The following is a 23,257-nucleotide window of genomic DNA, read 5'->3' on the forward strand; positions in this document are numbered from 1 at the left end:
CTCCTGGTGGGGTTGAGGTGTCTGCAGTCGCTCGGGCGCGTGCAACGCAGCGCAGCGTGTCTGTGGGTGGCAGGGAGGAGTAAAGCGTCTGGCTGTGTGATGTTTTTGTTTTTCCGGTTAAAGGAACGACAACATTTTTTACACAGAAGTGAGGATGTGTTTGTTAGAGGGCGGATGCACAGTTTAGATGTGAGGAAGCGCGTCCGCTGTTCTCCTCGCCTTGGAGAAGCGTCATTTAGACGGGAGAACATGTGGCGCGAGCAAAGCAGCAGGTTCACCTGACGTGGGGGCCTGTTGGCACAGAAACAATGTGGTGTGGTGTTGTCGTTGCCACCCACCCAGGGAGGTGTTTCTGCCCATGCTTGGGATGGGGATGGGGCTGGGGATGCGACCCTTGCCCATGTTGCTCGGGCTGGTCTTGTTTCCAGTGAGCAAGCTCTGCGTTGGTGACGTTGGAGAGCGATAAGGCTCGGCTGTCTTAGGTCTGGCTGAGAGGTTCAGTGGCTGTGTGGATCCTTCTTCCTGTTGATAAATTAAGCAAATGAGGAGATGTTAGGGCTGTAAACACACATTAGGCTCAAGAGACCAGATGATATTTGATAAATGACTTAGAAGACGAGACGAGATTTTAGAAATACTTGAAAGACAATTCGAGCCTTGTACAAACCAATCCAGATATTATTGCAAAACACAGATTTTCTGCCTTGTTTGTACCTCATGTTGACATGTAAAGATTTGATGATGGAGGTTGATTATTTTAAAAAAGCAATTTTTAAAGTGACTAGCTAAAAAATACATTTTAGGAGAGGTGTTGTGAATTAGCAAAAAATAAATCATTAAAAACAAAAACTAAGAGGTCCCCTTTGAATTCATCTCTGCCGTCTGTGCTACACATTTGTCTCTGTTTCCAGTGAACGTTGAACTGAAAACAAAAAGATTAAGAAGAAGAACAACAGCTTTAGCTAAGGACCATCTTCTTTGGAATTTTAATATTAATATAAACTTTACATCCATGTTATTGCTACCTGCTGGTGAGCACATGTACATACAGCATGTGTGATTATAATCAGACTATGAAGGTGCAGATTTAACTCATATATTTATTATTTAGGTCATTATTTGTCCAAGGTGTCCTGATTAACAAACCATTGACAAGTTCCCTTTTTTGAGTTTTCACAGAAAAACAATGTTCCTTAATCCTAAACTGTGTTTTAAATAGATTTAAAAGCTATAAGACGCCATTAGTTAAGGGGACCAACAGAAAGCTAGGAGTCCAGTGCAAACTTTATTTTCAAAGTAGAAGCTAACTGTTAGTCAGCCAAGGTGAAGAGCCATTATTCTTTATCGTTAAAACTACAACAATACAGCAATATGAACGAGATTAAAAAGGTGGAAGCTGTTGAACCATCAACAAACCAGAGCAACACAAATTTCTTCCTGTCTTACTTCAACATAAAAGTGTCAAACTTAGATACAGGGTCTAAAACGTAAAGAACCGTCTTCATATGAGGGACTTATAATTATGGCTTATTTTATTTTAATTTTATTTTTTTACAAACAAAGTCACACTAATGAGTCTGAGTCTGTCCAAAGCTAACAGACTCAGAAACAGCTTCTTCCCAAAAGCTGTGAGGGTTATCGCCCCCTGCTAGGAACACTGAGTCTGGTGCTCGTTACAGTAATTACTGTGAATGCATATTTGCACACTAACTTTTCAGGAATGTTTCAGTGCACAGTTCTGTATAGGAAAGTTTAAGTTTACTGCACAGAATGTACTGTAGGCATAAATGTATCGTCAAAGAACCTTTGATTGATTAATTCATGCAACAACACAGTCAGTCATATCATTCAAAAAGCACTCATATGGAACTCGGTATGAGTCTTAGCAGACCCTAAAGACTAGTTTGCACACTTGGGCTTCTCAGGAAGTGGGTTTGGCTAGTGCACCCAACTTACTGACCTCATCTCCATATGAAATGAATAAATAATTAAATAAGGTCTATGTCTGTTGTGTCTACCTGTATATATTGCTGTTCACCACGGTAAGATGTGGTGACAATAAAAGATCCTTGATTCTTTGTTTTTGAGACAAAGTTCATTTTCACTCCAAATAATGAGGAATTTCCGTACTGTTACATCTTGTCTCACGGCATCCTGTTTCTCCCCTGATAGACATTTAAATTCTAAGAGCAGACCATTTCACCACCGAGCAAATCACAGTATCCAATGTCATTTGGCGAGAAGTGGGGAAAAGTATGGACCTATAAAGGGTCCATGGAGAAGGGCTGCACGATATTAGAAACTCTTGTGTTGGTGATGAATTCAGCAAATACTGCGATGACGATATCTGTTGCAATATGTGTGCGATATATTCTACGTTCATTCCTTTCCATCATTCTGTGACCTTCAGCATTTTGGGAAAGATCATTTGTGTCAGATGTGAGCATCTGCTGCTGTGAGACTGGCTACAGTCCTTTGCGATATGAATATTGCACACACTGATAGTGATGACGATATATTCACAATATGTTGTGCAGCTCCGCCATGGAGAATATTTGGGGTAAATTCTGAAGAGTTTTCAGTAGTAATGTCATTAATTAATGCATTTGAAGGAAAAAATACATAGGCTGAAGTACAGCCTTTAATTTAAACAATCAAGCACTGTGGAAAGGTGAAAACGAGTTTGGGACCCAAAATGCAATGCAACAAGGCCTGCTTTGCTTTTTAATGTATTTATTTTTGTTCTTGATTACACATGTGATATGCTGGAGGAGATGTTGAACAGTCAAGCAGCTTGTTCGGACTTGCTTGATTCCACCTAATGTTGCTCAGGATTCCTCTCTAACATTAGCTGGAACTCCAAAAATGGGATGAAGACGTGAATCGAAGCATATATATTCAATCTCTGCTTTAAAAGTGGGGCTTTGGTCTTTGGGATTCCTCCATACAGCATACAAAACTTTGAAAAAAAAAAAAATCTTCTTTCAGATTATATATGTTTTTGCATTTTCTTTTGTCACACCTACATGATTTTGCTGAAAAACTGAAAATCCTGGTCAAGTCTGTCTCTGCATGCATCATCTGGTCAAGTCTGTCTCCTGCCACTTTCTTCTACTTTAAACACTAACACTGCACTTGGCTACAATATCAGGTTTCCTGAGCTCCCATTCATTACATCTGGACATGGCAGTGGAATTTAAATTGTTTAATACATGATCTTACACAGAGGGCAATTATATTTAAGCAAAGCTCTATTAATCATAATAAATAAGATCTTGAACACCTAATTTTGTATTTACTGAGGCTATCTAGATTTCTAGATTTGTTGGGTGATCTGAGGCATTTAAAGGTGAAAAAAGCAAAATAAATCTGTAAGATGGCTGATACATTTCACAGTTATATATATATATATATATATATATATATATATATATATATATATATATATATATATATATATATATATATATATTAGGGCTGGGCAAGTTAACGCGTTAATTTCGTGTTAATTCATTAGACTATTAACGGCAATATTTATTTTATCGCGCATTAACGCATGTTGCTCACATGCTTTCAGTGTCAGTCAGCACGCACGCTGACTGCAGGGCGCTGTCACGGCAGCACTCTGGTGCTCCCCCTCCCCTCTCGTACATGGCTCAGCGGCGCCAGCCAATCAGCACGCAGGCTCAGCCAGGCCCACCCACTCAGCTCTCACACAAACTTAACACACAAACAGCTGAGAGAGACTGCAGCAGCGGAAAAACATGAACAGGGGAAGTAGCACCGTTTGGCTTTATTTTAATACCGTAAATGAAATCAAGCTGTATGTTTTGTAAAAAGCCGGTTCATTTCAGTAGAAACACAACAAATTTATCTAAGCACGTGAAAAAACATGAAAACGTCGAGTCATAGAAACGGAGAGAGGAGACGAAACTTCTGTCATTGCCCCGACAGACCCACAGACGTCTCTGACTGAGGCGTTTCAGTCCTCCATGGAACATCCAGGTAGATCAGTGGTCATCTTCAGCAGCAGTTCATGTTAACTTTCAAAGTAGATATTATCTATCATATGTTACTGGGGCCCACACAGAAAATGTAATTAAGACCTTGAAAGAACCCAGTACATATATTAAAAAGTGTTATTTAAGATAAGATAACATTAGCTAATCCTTTTTTTATCCCACGACGGGGAAATTTATAGGATTAAAGCAACAGGCAGGTGCACACAACACAGACAAAATTACATAAGGATTGAAATATATAAGAGGTGGATTAGCGAAAAAACACTGAACATAACATTATTATTATTATTATTATTATTATTATTATTATTATTATTATTTAATTGTAATAATAAAATAAAAACCACAAAACCCAAAAGGTCAACAGTTTCATGATACATCAAGCTTAGGGACTGGCTAATATACAGCAGGTCAAAAAAGGCCATATTTTGGCTGCAGTGCTTGCTGTTCTCTTATGAAGAAAAGATCAACTAGTGCACTACATTCAATAGATGGGTGGAAAATATCCAGTATAAAATAAGTGCTACAAATGTTGCAACACTTTTGTTCATATGGCAGCAGAACATTAAAATAAAAGTGCTCTTTACACTACTTTTGAATTCATTCTTGGAGTTTGAGCATAAAATGCGATTAATCATGATTAATCGGGCAAATTATGCGATTAAAAATTTTAATCGTTGCCCAGCCCTAATATATATATATATATATATATATATATATATATATATATATATATATATATATATATATATATATATATATATATATATAAAATGATCATCTTGGTTACCAAATTTAGTTCCTGCAACATTACAGTAGAAACAGAAATGACTGCACACCATCAGTGTCTGTCTGTATTTTTTTTGTTTTGTCTGCCAACATATCAGGAACACAGATCTAAATTGCAAAAAGGCCTTGGCTAAGTGTAGAGGAGAGGAGTTTAGGATGAGCTTTGTCATGGAAAATGGGGGTTAGGGGTATACTGTGGGTGGTGTGCCGAAGGGGGGGGGGGGGGGTGTGAGAGTGCACACAAAGTAAAGATTAGCAGAGGGTGGGACACTTGCAGGGCACAACGCTACTGCTTGAGTGCGGCAGGCTCTGACGCCAGCCTATTGTGACGCCGGCTGCAGCTGTGCCCCACACACACACATGGTTTCCATTACTGCCTGGTAGTTGAGTAAAGATGAGGCGCACGCTCTCTCCAGTGAAGAGGTCTGGGCTCCTGCCAAACAGCAGCCAGCGCCAGTGTCAGTGTATGTGTGTGTAACAGTGTGCGACTTTTAAATAAGCTGCTACTAATTGACGGGGAAGAGCACTGGGCCGTGCGCAGATCATCGTTTCAACATCTTCCAAATTTCCAGCCTCTCACTTTAACTTCGCACTAATCATCAGCCTTAAGTGTTTCCCCATAACACAGATCCTGAACTCACTCTTTCCTTTGTGTTATTATGTTGTCTGTTGCACACATTAAGACGTCGTTTTACTTCACTTTTATTAATTGCAGGGAAGAAGTATGAACTACTGACTCAGTAGGCTTATTTTTTTTACCCACTCCTAATAATCACATATGATTCTGCTGAGCTCCAGGTTACAGGTCCTTAAATGTCGATACTTTCAGATGTCGACGTACCTTAATCTGAGTGACAGGGCTGGATACTTGTTTCTCGCTCTTGAGGTGGGAGGGTGAAAGAGGACTGGAGGAGTTGGGAGCCTGTGGGATGGAAGCCATCTTGGCTCCTGGTGAGATCTGCATGCTTGCCAGCTGTGCGGCATACAGCTGCTGCAAAAGAGGAAAAACCAGAAAAACCAACAGCCTATTAACATTGTTCGCCAGCAGCTCGTCAGTGGCTTTCCTCTTTCATCCTTTCTTCTTCCACACACACACACACCCTTCCTATTTTTTGTACAATCCCTTTGGTGCTCCCTGGAGTTCCTTTGGACCCAAGTGGACAGTTTTGCGTTTTCAGATGCTTACCTATGCAATGCCTTTCGAAAAGCCCTCATGCATCTTGTTTTTTTTTTGGTTTTTTTTTTTCATTTCTTGCAACCACACAATTCTATCAGACCTATTGGACTGTCTGGGATAGATTGACAAAAAAAGCGGTGCATACTTGCAAAGTGGAGGGAAAACCGATGGTTTTCAAAGCGTTTCCATTTCCTCCCTGATAGTCCTAACAAAATATACAGGTGTTTTAGCCAGATTATAACTACATCTTTAGCGTATTATACAACATAAAAAGAAGAACTGAACAATAGAAAAGTAAAGGGCTTGGAACACGTGGGGCTTTAGTTTGGACAAAAATCACAGCTCTAATTAACAACAAGAAAAAAGAGGAAGAAAAAAAAAGAAAAGAAATTGAGCTAACTTTCCATCCGAACTACTTAGCAAGAATCAAAGCGCCAAATACTCAGCCCACTGTCCAGGGTCTTCTAAATCAAAGCTTGCTGGCCAGACAAACCGCTGCCCGAAACCACTGTCAACTCCTGTCTGAACGCATTGGAGTGTAAGTGCTGGAGTATCAAAGAGCCTCTCCTCAGGAAAACCACCCAGACATGGCTGGCCTTCAGAAGATTCCCTCACGTCTTTCTTTTCTGCTTTCCTCTACTTCTGCGTTGCTCTCACCTCATCTATACTCCCCCCCATTCCCTCTAAATATCTGTCTTAAATTCACCCTGCTTCCTTTTGATCTCCCTTTGCCTCTCTCCACTTGTCTTCTGACTCGGTTTTGTTCCAGAAATCACTTTTCATATCGTTTCCCCCCCCCAGATCTCCATCACCGTTTCGTTTTCTGTGTTTTTACTGTCTGCCCCTCTAACCCCAACCGGCCCCCAGTGTTGTGAGATCTGATTTCCCTGCAGTCCAAACTTCGAGGCCTCCCGGGAGAGGAGATCCAAGAGCAAAGAAAACCCCTCGAACAAAGAGGGAGAGTGAGGGATGGAGGGGTTTTTAGCGCAGCAGACACACACAAGACCACCGTCACTTTGCTGCCAAAGCGCCAAGCTCAGCAGTCAGGGCAAGAGAAGCTGGCTGGCCGCCTTTCCACTTTTCTCAGAGCGATATTAAACACAAACAGAAGGGGCCTCACTGCTGAAACAAAGCCCTGATGTCACGCTGCTTATTTTCCTTGGAAGCCACCAGGAGCACGCGGGCCAGCGCCCGGCGATATGAGATCCCTTTCAAAATGTGCCTCGAATGGCTGGTTGTGAGGCCTCTCGCGTCAATCAGGCCAACCGCAGAGTTACTTACAGCGGTGCCTGATATTCGTACAGCTGTACAGGGAGCAGGGGGCTCGGTGCAGGCACCTGAAACTTTTGGGGGTAAGACACACTCCCGTCTGCACAAACACGCACGCTCGGCGTATTTTCTGCAAATACGCCCCGCGCTATTGTGCTTGCGGCAGCGAGTCTGTCAACAATAAACGGACAGAAGTCTGGAATAAACAGCAGGCTCACGATAAAAGCTTCTCTTGCTTTTTTTTTTTTTTTCTTCCTGCAAGACGTTCAGCAATTGATTGTTGACTGACTAATGTGCAGCATGCACAACCCAAACTAGAGCTTTTGCTGCACAATCGACCCCCAAGGGAAGACAATGAAGCCATTTCCTAAATTACAAATTGACAAAGAGGACCTTAAACTGCGCTTTGTCCATCCAAACGAACTGGCAAGCCTTTGGAAGGAAATGCTTATCCCCCCCCCACCACCACCACCACATTGTCTTTGTTTTGCTTACATAGAAAGAAACGGTAAAGTCTGACGGGCACAGGAGCGTTCTCCAGCACCGTTCACTGTCAGAGCAGAGGATCCCGTTAACGGGCCTTTTTAGTGTCAAGCTGCTATCGATCTCTGGAGCACGCAGAACAAATGAGGTTTTGTCTTTCTAGCAGGTTTGCAGGTAGGAAATAACGGATGGTGAAACGGACCGACTGCTCACCCCAGAGGAGAGAGGCTAAATATCGCGCTGTGGAGGTTGACTGTGGCCAAAAGTGATACAGCTAGAGTGACAATTATGCCAGTTCACATGACAACATAAAACAACGTCCGCCCTGATGGATACGGCAAGCCATTTAGACCCGATCGGTGTGTGACCTGAAAGCAGCAAGGACCGCGGGGGGACAAAAATGTCTTTTTTCACCTTTTCCGCTGGAACAGAAATTGACTGAAAACAGAAACAGAGGGAGATGTCATATGATTTCGACAAGTATGTCTGCTAAGCAACTGTATTTCCCTCGCATTAGCCGTACACAAAGGGGGCCTTTCTTCGGCAGAAATCCACTGTTTGTGAAGGGGTCTACATTGAGGCTCTACAAACAATTGGCCAGAACAAGTTCCCACGGCGGCAGCAAAGGATCTGCCCGTTCAAAATAGTTGTTGTGGATCGTAGTGGGTCAAGCTTTGCATCTGAAGCTTTTGTTGCATGTGTCACTAACAGCGCTTCAAATTGTCTTTTAAGTTTCTTGAACAGATAAAGTGAAAGGCTTTACATGTAAAACTCTAGTTTTTAAAAACTTATCATTATGAAGAAATATTAAACTGCCTGTGGCTGGCTCATGTTTTTCTTTTATATAGCATTAGATATTAAGCAGTCATTGTTTCAACTGGGTACAGAATGGGTTGGTGTACGCTTTGCTTTGGTATGTACTGCACTAACATCTTTGCTGATGGTAGCTCCATTTACATGGACAAAAGTAATCGGAATAAAGGGCCAGTCGGAATAAAAATGCATCATGTAAACAAGCAAATCGGAATATCAGGACTGGATTAAACTCAATCGGATTGAAATTGTATTCTGGATAAGAGGGGTGCTGATTGATAATCCGATCAACATACATTTAAATGCTTGTCAGGATCAAATTATTCCGAATGTGGCAAACTGACCTGAGTGCGCATGTGCGGCCATCGTAAACGTGACGTATTTTCACGTTGGTGAGTGGCAGAAATACGGCAGGAAGCAAAACAGTTGGGGCTCCCGAAACAACCTTTCAATTAAATTTTATTTATATAGCGCTAATTCATGAAACATGTCATCTCGAGGCACTTTATAAAGTCAGAATCAATCATATTATACAGATTGGTCAAAAATTTTCTATATAGGGTAGTTCACGTGTGACGTCAGCGCTACATCCGGGTCCCGCTGGTAGGCAGAAAACAGTACTGTTCTCGTCTACTACATGACAAAACGGGTGATTTAGAGCGTACTTTTACTTCGTTTATTTATGGAATCTAAGCAATGCCTACGACTTGTTGTGCTCCCGGTTGCACAGAGAGGCATTCCAAATCGTTGGATGTACGTTTCTGTCGTTTTCCAAAGGAGGAGGGACGAAGAAAGAAATGGATATTTTCAATGAAAAGAGCGCAGGCAGACACTCCCAATGGACTGGGGGGGGCATCGTACTAGGACAGAATTTGCAGTCTACACTTCATCTCCGGTAAATACAACTTAATTCTGCACTAGTCATTGTTCTACTTAAATAGCGGCGGAGGGTACACAGATCGCTACACGGGCCGGCGCCGCCGGCTACACGGGCCGGGCCGGGGCGGCTAGCAGCAGGGGCTACAGCAGCTGCTGCTGCCATTACGCCCCGGTTCACGGGCGCTAGTACTTCTGTGTTTACGCTGAAATGTCGCGACACCGCCACCCATTTTAACAAGACAAAAACACCTAAATAACCTACCGGGCCTCTGCTGAGACACGGCCTGTGTCCGACGCCGCTTTGTGCTGTTGCACAAACATGTGTGAACAACATCCATCCATCCATCCATTTTCTGACCGATTAATCCCTCATGGCGTCGCGGGCGTTGCTGGAGCCTTTTTCCCGATTTAAAATAATTGTAGCCGTCCAGTGGTTTCATGGCTTTCGTGCTCTCTGTCTGTACTGGCCTGCCATGTTTATAAGGCAGCTGTATATGTCATGTTACGGAGCGCTTGGCCAGCATTTCACAGACTCGCTCCGTCCCTTAAGGCTTTTGCTGTGTGGATCTGGCAATCTGATACCATCAACCATCAACTTACTCTTAAAACGATCTTGTAGTACGTTATCTAAAGAAGAAAAATACGCGGAGAACTCGTCAGTTTCTCTGTTTGCGTCCGCCATTGTGTTCGCCTTTTGCCTACCAGTCCGGCGCGCATGCGCGAAAAACCCGCCTCAAAACAATAACAATGAACTACCCTATAGGGAACCAGTTGATTGCATCAAAGTCCCGACAAGCAGCATTCACTCCTGGAGAACCGTAGAGCCACAGGGAGAGTCGTCTGCATTGTACATGGCTTTGCAGCAATCCCTCATACTGAGCAAGTATTAAACATTAAAAGACCTCAAAATTATTATTTATTCTGTAATGTTTCAACCGCAATTAGAACCCCGTTCTTCTGTGTTTTTTTTAGGGAACTTTGATAGCATGTCAGAGGGGTTTAATTCTGAATAAAGGCAGGTGCATATACATGCACATTGTGATCGGATTGATTGATTGTGTGCCCATATAAATGGTGCAATCCGATAGTTTTTTTTTTTGTTGTGTTTTTTAATCTGAATACATTTCAATCTGATCATAAACCTAGTTACTGGTCTAATCTTTATGTACTTTCTGTGTGAATTGCATTTAATGACTGTTCACTCCCTTTTACAATTTAACACAGTCAACTGATAAGCATTCTGAGTCCTGTTTAGCCCCGGGGTTCTAATGAGTGTGGAAGCGCTGTGGTGCGACTGCACTGCGGCTTCACTGCGCCTTCACAGCTGATCGCAGCAACTCTAGTCAGTCAGAGCAGTTCCACCCGTCGCACCGTGGTATTCCTGAAACATCCTGGATGTGCCGGCATCCAAAATACACGGCTACCCTATTTTTGCCGCTTGCCGCACCGACTCCATGTCAATCTGGAGAAGAGTGGATGGTTCAGGCAGGAAGTCAGTTGATGAAAAGCAGTTTGGATCTGGGGGACAGACCTTCGATCACATTTTATTCTGAAACATCAATTTGTGATTACCTGCAGCTCCAGCTCCGAGCCACAAGAGGATCTCACTTGATACTTGACAACATTTGGCAACTTTTATTTTTTATTTTTTTTTATGGGGGGTGGGGGGGGGGGGTTGCGGCTCTAGTGGCTCGCTTTTTCTGAAAGTAGGCTGACAGGAAGGGGGGTGGAAGAGGGGGAGAGACATGTGGCAAAGGACCACGGGTCGGATTCGAACCCGGGTCGACCGCGTTAAGAACTAAGGCCTCCGTATATGGGTTGCGCTACCTGCTGCTCCACAAGCGCGCCCATGACGATTTTAATTTTAATTTAATCTTAAAAGTACACTACTATATGAAGTGATGCTTACGTGAGTCCAGCCGCGTAGAGGCACTGCGCTCTGAAACATTCCCGGTGGAATAACGTGCCTGGCAGAAACCACAGCGCCTCTTCCACATTCAGTGGAACCCCAAAGTGAAAAGGGGACCTTTGTACTGCATTAATCTTGTCCAGAAACCAGTGTAGTTTTCTGGGGCCATTATTACTTTTGAGACTGGGAATTTGATGATTTTGAGACTGTCATGAATCAGAAACAGAGGACCCTGAATTCAGCCAGACAAGCAAAAGGTTGTAATAAAAAAGTATGATTTATTAACAGAGCAAAAACAGGCAGAAAACCAAAAAGGGCACCAAGCCAAAAAGCTAGGAGGCAGTGACCAAAAAACTCAGACAGTCCACAGCCAACAACCTAAAATAAACTGGACAGAAGTCAGGCTGGTCTAATAAAACAAAGTGAGCAGAACAGGTCAAATAATTAAGGCAAAAACTAACAGAATCAGGTAGGGTTTCAGGCAGACAGGCAAAACATAAAAACTGGCAGGATCTGACTTACCCCAGGCAGGGAAAAACACACACAATGATCGGGCAGAGTGCAAGGAACAGAGGCAGGCATAAGTAGGGGAGTGAGCAGGTGAAAGGAATCAAACTAATTACCAGACTAAGTGGAGCTGATCAGGGAAGTGGCTGGAGGTGGAACTGAACTGACTGAATAACTACCATGTGAAAACAGGTTAAACTAAAACAGTTCAAGAACCAATCTGAAACACAAAATAAATTACAAGACCCAACCTAAGATGGAACTCAAACCAAGACTGAAACAGGACACAAGCTAAAATAGAAAACAATAACCTAAAAACAGAAATTAAAACTAAGGCAGGAACTCAAACTATGACAGAGACTGGGAATTTGATTGTTTCCAGACTGGGAATTTGAAAGACACTTTTCTCCTGTGAAAGATGAACCAAACCTGTTAAATAAACTGCAAACAAACTCTAAAAAAGTAGGAAGTGGCCCACTACTTTTAAAGGCTAGTGAAGTTTGTTGCCAAATGGAAATAATAGGATTTTCACTCAACATGACTTGGCCTGAAAGTGACTGTCATGTTAACAAACACCATTCAAATTCCGAATGGCCGCCTGACTTTAAGAGTTGAACAAAAACTGTTTGTTGATAGAGAATAAAAAGGAGTTCATTAATGTATGCAAATGCACACAGTGCACCATGTGTTTTCCTTCTCCTATAATGCAGATTCAGTGTTTTAGAACATTCTTTTTTGATGCATTTTTAATGATTGCACCAGTGCATTTGGCCCCACACCATGTCTTCACAGGAGTGAGCAGCATGTTAACAGAGGATCAGTATTACAACGTCATCTGATACTGATGCACCTCTGTAACTAAAGCATTCAGTACCGGATGTATCGTGATTGTAAAAGGAAAGTACACACACACGCTCTAAATTCTGTGGTTTTACATTTATGACAAAAATTAAAAGGATCCATTGCAAGTCAGGTTTTAAGATTATTTTGGTGAAGTGAAGTTGCAACTGTGAGGTATTTGAAAATATATTATGAATGCAAGTCAAGAGAATAATACTGAATGGACTCAGAATCTAGGAACGGAAAATATTTACTTTAATGGTTTACTTGACATTTAGTGCTATTTATTGGGATGGTGATAACATCATGATAACAAGCATTTAAAAACCCATTGCAGGTGTTTTTGGCAATAGATTGTATGGGAATGCATGTCAGTCAAATCCCCACAAATACTAAAAAAAAAATAACAAAAAAACATAACAAAACAAAAAAAAGAGCAAATTGAAAAAAAATATATATATATAAAGTTATTTTAGGATACTAACTACTTTAAAGGAATGCAATTTTTTGCATTCCATAACTGCATTTAATCATATCTTTGAAATACAGCATATCAATAATTATTGCTGCTCTCATGAAAGCAGCAGTGGAGAAAATAGCAAAAGTAAAAAATCCCAACAATAATTTTAGTTTCTGGGGTTTATAAACATTATCATGTAGAACCGATCAACACAATAAATTTAAATTCCTTTGACAATAACACATTTATTTAATCGATGCTTGGTACAATAAGTGACCATGTCTACCAAATTGCTCTATTTTATTTAAAAAGCACACACAAGGCTTAAAGAAATTTTGTGTAGCCAAAGTTATGCAGAAATAAAAATTTAATAACGTACTATGCTAAAATATCCAAGGATCCAGCAAGGCTAAACAGAAATTGGATAAATAAACTAGAGTGGGCTTTGTGTCTGACAAGTTCAGCTCCCTCTTCCATAACTGAACCGACTGTTGAGCAAAAACACTTCACTGATCAATCAAACTCAGCGACTGGGAGCATCATTTCCTAAGGAAAAGTTAAACCAGCAGCACACTGACAAAAAACCTCAATGGGAGCATACATTTCAAACCCTTGCAATTGTACAGATATGTACTCTAACCCCACTGCAGGTGTTCTTATTGTTTCTATCTTTTTATTTACCGTGTCGCGGCTGTCAAGTACAGAAAGCTGCTGCTGGCACTTTTCATTATGATGAACAAGCACAAACTTATTGTAGAAATCATGTCATGATTGCGTTTGTTACTGGATAAACAATGTCCCAACATGTGCTGGGAGCCCTCTCTCTCAAACACACACACACACACACACACACACACACACACACACACACACACACACACACACACACACAAACTAAATCCTCCAACAATTGCCGTTTCTTCCATCCTAAACACTTCCCCGCGCTCTCTGTCTCCCGCCTTTCTTCCCCTTTCTGTTTCTGCCGAGGCCTGATGAGACGCTTCCTCTCTCATTCAGGTCCCTCGCCGCCTCTCGTCCTCCGCCAGCGTCTCAGGCAGCGCTTGAATGTGAGCGACGTTTTTGCGCCTCTGACATCACACGCCCTCTTTACCTCTCACTCACCGTGCAGCTCTTTTGATCATTTCAAAGCCAGGAGTGGGAGACAGGAGGGCTCCGACACCCCCACGGCGAAGCGAGGGCGCTTTGCTAAAGTCAATAGCGGCTAATGAGTTCTCCGATAAGCAAGAACCACAATGCAAATTGAAGAAAGCGCGATAAGGATTCTCGTGACATCTAAAAGCCGTGCAATGGTAATGAGCGACATGATGAAGCTGCATTGTTTGTGAGTGAAAAAAGGATCTTTTTTTTGGAGGGGTTTTGTCCTTTCTGCTGCTGCTAGGTACAGCAGGAAGGGTGGTGGGCTTGTTTTGTTAAGCTCCCAACTGCCTTCAGAGATCAAATCTTTTTTTTTATTTTTCCATCTTCTCCTATTATCTATTTTGCATAATCTTTTAGCTTTGCAAACATGTTGTATGATAACCATTATGGATAAGTGCTATTTTCCAACCACAGGTGTTAGGGAGCCTTTAAAAAAAAAAAAAAAAAAAAAAAAGTGATGAATTGCCGAGGCCAGGTGTTGTGCTGGTGGGGTGGAATTCCTCCGTCATTCATCATGACGGCTTTTGTCTCATACAGCTGACAGGCAGCAAATAAGGAGGCAAACCTACAAGCGTCGGTCCACCCAGCTTCGGCTTCAAACGCCGTGTCATGTTATGTTATTTTAAAGAGCTGTTTTAAAGAGCTGCTGGAAGTCCATTAGAAGTCAAAGGAAGCGCGCGGGAAGCTGAAGCGTGTGCCAATTAACGCACACTGTGTGACCTCCAGTTCTTGCTTTTATTTTCCACTTTAAAAAAAAAACGTTTTAAGGTTTTCATAAACACGCTGAGCAGAGCAAAAATAGATTGGGATATTTTTACGGAGAAGCAAAATGTGGTCATACAAAGTGTCTATAAGGTGGCATTGCTTTCTTTTGTCAAACTCTGACCCATTAATTGTGCCGTCATTATGAATTTGAATCTTCATAAAGAATCCGAGGTCCATTTTTTTAACTGCCTCGCCATAAGCTTTGCATATAAACTCTGTTAGGCTCTCGACTTAACAATCACCGTGGCCTTTTTCAAGTCACGCTATGAAGGAGATGTGATTGTGTTCTCGTTGGGTGTGAAATACAGATGCAGACAAATGATTGGCACCCTTGGTAAAAGTGTAAAATCAGTATTAAATAAATTGATGAAATTGCAGATCCTCACACTGAAAGAAATCCTACCTTTAATTGGAGTAGTGTGTATGTGAAGTTCGCAGGAACTTTAACTAGAGATGGGTGATTTGATTGAATGAGTAAGATTTTTTGCACACAAGGATGAATATGGGGGAAAATCACTGTGTACATTCCCACTGTGAAGTATGGTGGAGGATCTGTTATGAATTTGATAAAGTACAACATTTATTCTCAACAAGGGAAAAGTGTTCTTATATTAAGGGTTGGATATTTCTGGGATTCACCTACTGTTGTAAAAGCTGAATTAATTTTTTTATACATTTTAACATATCTCGTTAACACAGTTGTCCCTGAAGCCAAACGAAAGGCTTTCAGTAAACTATAAAAGTACAAGGTTTTAGGTCTTATGCTCTTCTCACCATTGGATAAGGTTAACATGAGCCAGCGTTTCATTAGTTTCTTCTCTTCTAGTCCTTTCTATTCAACAATGTGCTGCTGAACAACTGGTTTGAGGTCAGCAGTACTTTAGGTTACAACCATAAGAAACTCAACCCTTTAGCTTGTTTTTTTTTTTTATATAACTGTACTTCATGTACATGATTAATAAGGAACCAATTTTATCAGAAATTAGGGATAGGCCCAAACATTTCAAATATGGTTACATGATGACAATAAAGGCTTTTGATTCTTGAAATAATATTGTCACAGTATGGAAAACCTAAAGAAGCATTGTGTAAGTTGCAGGATTTTGTGCCCCCTCTGGCAGCAAGTTGAAATGACACCCGTGTTGTGCATGGGCGAAAACGAAAAGCATCTGCCGCTGCGACTGCACAGGTCTTTTGTTTAGAGGCGTCATGTCTTCTGAGGTAAGAAAGCTATAAATATTTAGGTTAGCCCGTGTTCTCTTACTAATGCATCGATTACGGCGGAGAGCCCAAAGCACTCTCTCATGAACTGAATATCCAGCCTATAGAGGCAACTGTGGTAAATACAGGATAACTCATTTTATATGCTGGGCAGTGGTAGGGCATGTATGACAAATAAAAATAATAAATAAATAATAACTTCAAAACTTGCACAATGCACCTTTAAGTATAACACTGCAGTTTTACACTGCACACACATTTAAAAAAATGAAATGAAAAATGAAAAACATTTGTAACAGAAAGGTATAATCAAGCTTACTAGTGCAAAAATATTGTAACATATTGATTATCCCAATGATAATAATAAAGTACATTATAAATTCAGATCATTTGAACAGAATCGGCATCAAAATACTTTTTCAGACCCATGTCGCCATCACGTCAGAAAATTGCAGTAATTTCAAGCATAATAGTTTCTCTGGTCCTATTTACGAGCAATATGTTTCTACAAACATTTCTGAAAGAAATGGATCCCTATCTGGATCTGAGTGAATTCCAGAAAGATAACAAGATGGGAGTAGCAGCTTAGTGGTTAGAGCAGGCCACATGTGTCCTGTTTAGTTTACAGGTTGGGTGCCCGAGCCCCAGAATGCTCCCTGGGAGCTACAGTGGCTGCCCACTGCTCCCCAAAAGGGATGCGTTGAATGCAGAGGACACATTTCATTGGAATATACAAAGTTGTAATGACAAATAAAGATGATTATAAAATTAACTAAAATGCCACTCATGCAATAAGTTGAGTTAAGGAATTTCCTCACTATGAATACGTCATAGTCAACTTTCATCTTTTTACTACATAACCACAAAGCTCCCAACTTTATGTGATCTTCAGATTAGCTCTACAACATAAGGTTAAGAGCTTCACAGAGTTTCTATCGCTGTGTAGCTGCATCCAAGCCTGACATCACCAGGTGAAATGCAAAGTGTTAAATGCGGTGGTGTGAAACACAAATCATACTTCTTTGTCTGCAATGACAACTTCACTGGTCCTGACCTCAACCTGATAAAACTTCTTAGGGAGGAATTAGAGCAAAGGCTTCAAGCCAGGCCTTCTTGTCCAACCTCAGTGTCTGACCTCAGAAATGCGTTTCTGGAAGAATGGCCAAAATTTCCCATTTATCAACCCCTAACCCTTGTGGAAAGCCTTCCCAGAAGAGTTAAGGCTGCCTCGGTTGCAAAGGTTGGGCCAACGTCATATAGGTTAAGAAAAGGGTGTCAGTCCAGTTAATATGTGTAGGGAAGTGAATACTTTTAGCAATCAAGTTTAACAGAAGTGGTAAAAGCCTTGGCTGTTGAGATGTAACTAAAACAATAAAACACATTTTCTCCAGGAGATGTATCTGTTTGATATGATGAAGATGATATTTTTTTCTTACTAAAGGAAGACATCATGGGGGCTCTTCATTCTAGGGCTTTTAGCAGTGGGCCAATAACACAACAACACGCAAACAGACGTGTCAGTATTCCTGATCTTATACTTAACAGCCTAGCTGTTTCCATGCTTACAATAAAAAAAATACAATTGGTTCAAAGACACGTGTGTTTGCCTCTGTGCATTTAGTTAAAAGTAAATATGTGCAAGTAAAACGCAGGGCATGTTTAAATTTAGCAGATACAATCTGTTTAAAAAGTCGGATTTACAGACAGACTAATTTTGACAGATGCTTTTTTTTTTCCTTGAGTTGAAAAGTGCTTTCAAGTTAATTCAACTACATCTCGCATACTCATCAGCCACAACACTCTTCTCTTTCACCACTCCATTGTTAAACCCTTTCTTTGTGCAAGTTTACTTGAAAGCTCGCTTTTCTACAGACGGAAAAAGGAATACATTTGTATTTCAAAACGGTTTGCATTGACCGTGCAGTCAGGCTTCAGTTCGATGAAATGTCAAGGTGTCGTCCTCTTACCTGCAGCTGTAGCGGGCTGAGTCCAGACGCCGCTGCGGCTGCCATTGTTGAGGGAATGAACTGCATTGGGTAATTCTCGCCTGGTGAACAATCAGAAACAATGCATATTACAGGAAGGGTGGAGGGAGTTCAGCACAAGAACAAACCTGCTCTTTACCTTCAGCCTGTCTCTTTTTCTCCTTCCCTTTCCTCCGCTCATGTTTTTATACATAACCACGAAGGGTCAGGAACGCTTTATTCAGAGGTTAATAAGACTCACTGTCTGCACACATAAGTGCTTGAGACCAGGCTGAGCAAGGCTCGCTCAAAGGGATGCACTCACCAGCTCATAAGCCAGTGCCATGTATAACCCCTACTGTTTGTCCTTAAAAGGCTTTCCATGTCCAGGTCTTTGTTGAAAACAGATCGAAGCGAAAAGAGAGTGCACAATGACGGCTTTTTAACTCCTTTCTTTTGCTTTTTCCTTCTGTTTGCAGCCTTGTGGGAGCGTGTGCCCGCCAAGTAGAACTAAACGATCTGGTTCTGTTTGAACCGCGGAGGCTCGGTGCAAAACCTGTGTCGGGCGAGCACCTGGAGGAATGCACGGGAAGAGAGGAATGCGAAGGACGGGGAAGACGAAAAGAAAGCAGGTGGTGCGTGGCATTCTGCGAAAAACAATACCGCACACCGTGCGTGACTTTGTGCAAAGGTGTGGCCAAAAAGATGCTGTTGAGGAAAAATGGGAACTGCTGAAACATGCTACATGGGTTTCTTTTGAGGAGTAGTTCTCGTTTACATTGGTCAACATGCACCACAGCTAAATTCTGTGCACAGTGTCTTCCAAAGGTATTCACATCTTTTGAACTTCTACACATTTTTTCGAGTTACCCCACAAAATCTAATGTAATTTAGTAGGATTTTATTTCACAAAGCAAAGTGAAGCATAATTTTGAAGTGGAACAAAACTTGTATAGTTGTCAAACCTTTTCAGAATGAAGCTCTGAAAAGTATGCAACCCCTCTGAGCCAAAACTTTGTAGAGCCGCCTTTCGCTGCAGTCACAGCTGACGGTGTTTTAGCATTCGTCTGAAGTTTCAGTCCTCTCACAGTCAGACTGGATGGAGAGCATCCGTGAACATACCTGTTTAAATCTGGCCACCGATTCTTAATTGGATTTAGATCTGGACTTTGACTAGGACATTATTGTAGCTCCTGCATGTTTATATGTAGAGTTGTGTTGCGTGAAGGTGCAACCACTCCTGTCATGAGTCTATCATATCTCTTATGGGGTTTCTTTTAGAGTTAGCCATAATAACAGTATCTATCTTCTCCTTAACTGTAACCAGTTCCTTGTGCTTGCTATAGAAAAGCATCGCCGCAGCATGATGCTGCCATCACCATGTATCATTGGTTTAGTAGTTGTGTTGTTAACAGATTGCCTCACTTAAGCTGTGAACCTCTGCAGTTACACCAGAGTTTTCATGCCCTGCTGGCTTGATCTTTGAGTAACGCTCTCCTTGCCTGGCATGTCAGTTTAGATGGACAGCCATGTCTCGGTAGGTTTTCAGCTCTGTCATACCCTTTCTGTTTTTATAAGATGATTGAACTGCATTGTTTGAGTTGCTCAAAGCTTGGGATATTGACTTGTAACCAAACCCTGCAGTGAACTGTTCCAACATCTCCATCCGTGACCCGTCTGCTTTGTGTCTTGGGCTTAATGATGCTGTTTGTTCACTAATGTTCTCAAAACAAACCTCTGAGACATTCAACAAGGACAGTTATAGTAAAATGAAATTACACACATGTGGGCTCTGTTGGGCGGGCTAGCAGATCCCTTTTAAATGCCATTGGTTGCACCTGATCTAGATTCAGGGTAGCAGAGTAAAGAGGGCTGCATAAAAAAAGTTAGCCACAGTTTTTACTATTTTTATTTGCAAAGAATTTTAAAAACATTGTGTGTAAATTTCTGTTCTGTCCGTCGCATAACATCCAAATAAGAAACACTGAAGTTTGTGGTTGTTGCGTATAACCTGAAAAGGTGCACGAATACCTTAGCAAGGAACTGTGTGTGTATGCACGTGCAAATGTGTAGCAGTGAGAAATGTGCGAAATGCCATGCTGCAGGTGTGCAGTGCGTCTGACATGGTCTGCGGACGCCACAGAAAGAGATGTTCCAGACCGCTCTGTGTCCAAACGCATTGATCCTGAAGTGAATAACCGTGGCTTGTAAATCTCTCCACTCATTTCCAGAACATTCCTCACCTGACACACCTCATTACTATTGGCTGGAGTCCGAGTGCTTTTCTCTCTGTGTGTGTGTGTGTGTGTGTGTGTGTGTGTGTGTGTGTGTGTGTGTGTGGGTGTGTGTGCGGTGGCGGGTGTAAATATACCGGGTTTGTAGGACATGCCGGGCGGGAAGAGGAAGCCTTGTTGTGCGGCGGCAGCGGCAGCCAGAGAGCGCTGGTCGTGTGGGAACAGGGGGATCATCAGAGGAGGCATGTGGCCCTGGACCTGAGGGCGAGCCGGACCAAGAGGGAGAGGTGGAGGTGAAATCATTTAACGTCACTGAAAACACCTTGACTGACACATTCCACGCAGCCAAGCTTTCATGATAAATGCAATTTGTAAAAAAAATAAAATAAAAAAAACGTACTGTCTCAAAATGTAAATTTTAATGATTTATAGATTTTCCCTTGTTTGCAACTTCATTGTACTCCACACTTTTCAGATAGTAATCAAGCATTTTTAGAGCCTCCATGTTATTTGAGTTAACTTGGTTACTATGCTTTATCTTTATGAAGCACTTTGTGACATTTATTTTGAAAGGTTTTGAGGGCCCTGAAGGAAAGACTAAATACATACTTGTACTTTGTGCCTAATAAATACTTTTATTGCTGGCTTTGTATTGTACATATAACTGATTTGCTTTGCATATGTGTTTTTGCACTTTTAATTTTGTAAAAGATATGTTTTCTGCTTAACACGCAAAAAAGCCAGCATTCTCAATTAGAGAGTAAGGAGAAAGAAGATAATGGAGGTCAACTAAAAAGTAAAATGTCAAGTCTCAGCGTAAAAACGAGGGAAGAAAAGGACAAAAAGCCCAAATGCAGCAAAAAAAAAATTCAATTAAAGGAAAAATAATTAAAGACAAAAAGACATCAAGATGGGAAATTAATCTAAAAACCTAATCAAACAGAAAAACAGAGGTATTGAAATAAAGAAAACCAATCAAGAGGACGTCATAGAATATGTAGGATAATTTAGATTTTAAAAGCTGAATAAAGATTGAAGAGAAATAAACTAAACAACAAATTATGACACAGATTCTTCAGGCACAAGTGTAAAAGTGTTGCACTAAATGCCTTCACTACAACACCGAGGCTAAAAGCTGCCTTTCATGTCGGCTTGAAAGACCTTTAAAGACTGCTTGTTTGACTGAGTTACTGCGCTGACGGCTCCAATTGAAGGCAGCATATCAAAGATGACCCTGCGGCGATATATTAGGGTTGACAGTGTTAAACCAACAGACTGTACTTTCCCTTCCATCTCTTGCCCTTTATCTCATCCCTTTCTCTTTTCATTAGTTTTTGTCCGACTTGTGAAAAAGAACGCCTTTTACATGCCGCCGTTTTTCTTCTCCTTCACTGTTGTTCTCATCATTCTCACACTTGTTTTTGGCCTTCTCGGTTGTAAAATCTTTTTCTGAAAGATGAGGAACCTTCACAGATCTGCAAATGAAACGCTAATTGGGAATGCTTAGGAAATGTGAGTTGAGGAGGATATTAATATTGATTGATATCCATATGCAGGTGATAAATATGTCATAACAGAGAAGTTTGAATTAAACAAAACTTCTACCATGTCTTTTTATAAGCATAATATGTGACATTGATTAGTAGGAACATGCACATTTATAAATGGGTTGGACCGTTATCAAAGATGGAATAAAAAGAAACCTTTATGGGACCATCACTTGCATTAAATTTCAAGTTCTTTCTCTGGGAATGTTTTTTTTTTAATTCTCCTCCTAATTGTTTTAAGCTGATAATGTGCATTGGTAAAAGGAGGAGCACTAAGATGAAATTGACTTGAGTTCTCAGCCCTCCATGGAAAACATCTATGCTGTACTTTTATTAAAGAGAAGATGCAAACAGAATGACCTACTCCGGGTAAGATATTGGCTGTTCAAAACCTCTTATCAGAACTCCACTTCAAAAACATCTGAACAATCCCTTTAAAAGATCCAGGGGTGGGCACACCAAGCTGGGCTGATAAACAGTGCCACAACTATTGGCTTGGAGAAGTATGAGCCTATGTGTGTTCATTTCATTTCTTTCTATGAGACAATTAATTAATACAGTTAAATCCCACATTCGAAGTAAATAGCTAGATTAGATAAGATTACAAAGTAAAAAGACAAATGTTTAGAAGAGGCTGCCGTTTCACCCTCAATTTCACCCGAATTGAGTCTGGATGTACCCTGAGCTTATCAAAACGTTATTAGTATTTATTTAGCAGTTTTTCTGTGGCCTATTTTTTTTTCTCGGCTTTCATTCCATTCATCTCCTTTATTAAAACACACCACTGACCCATTGGTGCAGTTCATAATAAGCTGTCAGAAGTTTGCAATCGCCGCGTCTGTGCTGTGCAGCAGGGTTACGCTGCTGAATAACTGAAATAAGATGACTGTCCTCTGGGATGTTTATGCGTGCAGCAGGGAGTTGAAGGATAAGCAGCAGGGAGGTTTAAACAGCATGACTAAACAGAGACATACAGAGGATGAACAGGATCCTTTTTGACTGGGTTGTGCCTTCTGAAGCACCAGAATTATAATTTGATTAATAATCAGATCAACTGGAAAGTAATTGACCACAGCTTTGACATTGAATGAATAATGCAAACGTTTAAAAATGCAAAAAAATATATGTCCTTTTGATCTGTGAGCTAAGCACAAGCCCCATAATTATAGATGAAGACTAATTTGTTGACACTTCTGGTAAATATGTGCAAAGAAATGTTT

At 41.1% G+C, this 23,257-nt stretch overlaps 1 protein-coding gene across 8 annotated transcripts in view; it reads right to left on the reverse strand.

Moving 5' to 3' along the window:
• LOC105926254 (transcription factor SOX-6) overlaps positions 1–23,257 on the reverse strand; it is a 173,809-nt gene that overhangs the window by 22,293 nt on the left and 128,259 nt on the right. For 7 of the 8 annotated variants that reach the window (XM_021316357.2, XM_036146529.1, XM_036146535.1 and 4 more), the window contains 4 exons: positions 20,628–20,748; positions 18,260–18,339; positions 5,653–5,802; positions 339–522 (listed from right to left, as the gene is read on the reverse strand). In XM_021316357.2, coding sequence (XP_021172032.2) covers positions 339–522; positions 5,653–5,802; positions 18,260–18,339; positions 20,628–20,748 — 535 coding nt within the window. The remainder of the gene's footprint in view (positions 1–338; positions 523–5,652; positions 5,803–18,259; positions 18,340–20,627; positions 20,749–23,257) is intronic. The other variant, XM_036146508.1, reaches the window with a different exon arrangement.

Source organism: Fundulus heteroclitus, chromosome 2 (genome assembly GCF_011125445.2).
Source record: "Fundulus heteroclitus isolate FHET01 chromosome 2, MU-UCD_Fhet_4.1, whole genome shotgun sequence".
In the NCBI taxonomy this organism is placed as follows: domain Eukaryota; kingdom Metazoa; phylum Chordata; class Actinopteri; order Cyprinodontiformes; family Fundulidae; genus Fundulus; species Fundulus heteroclitus.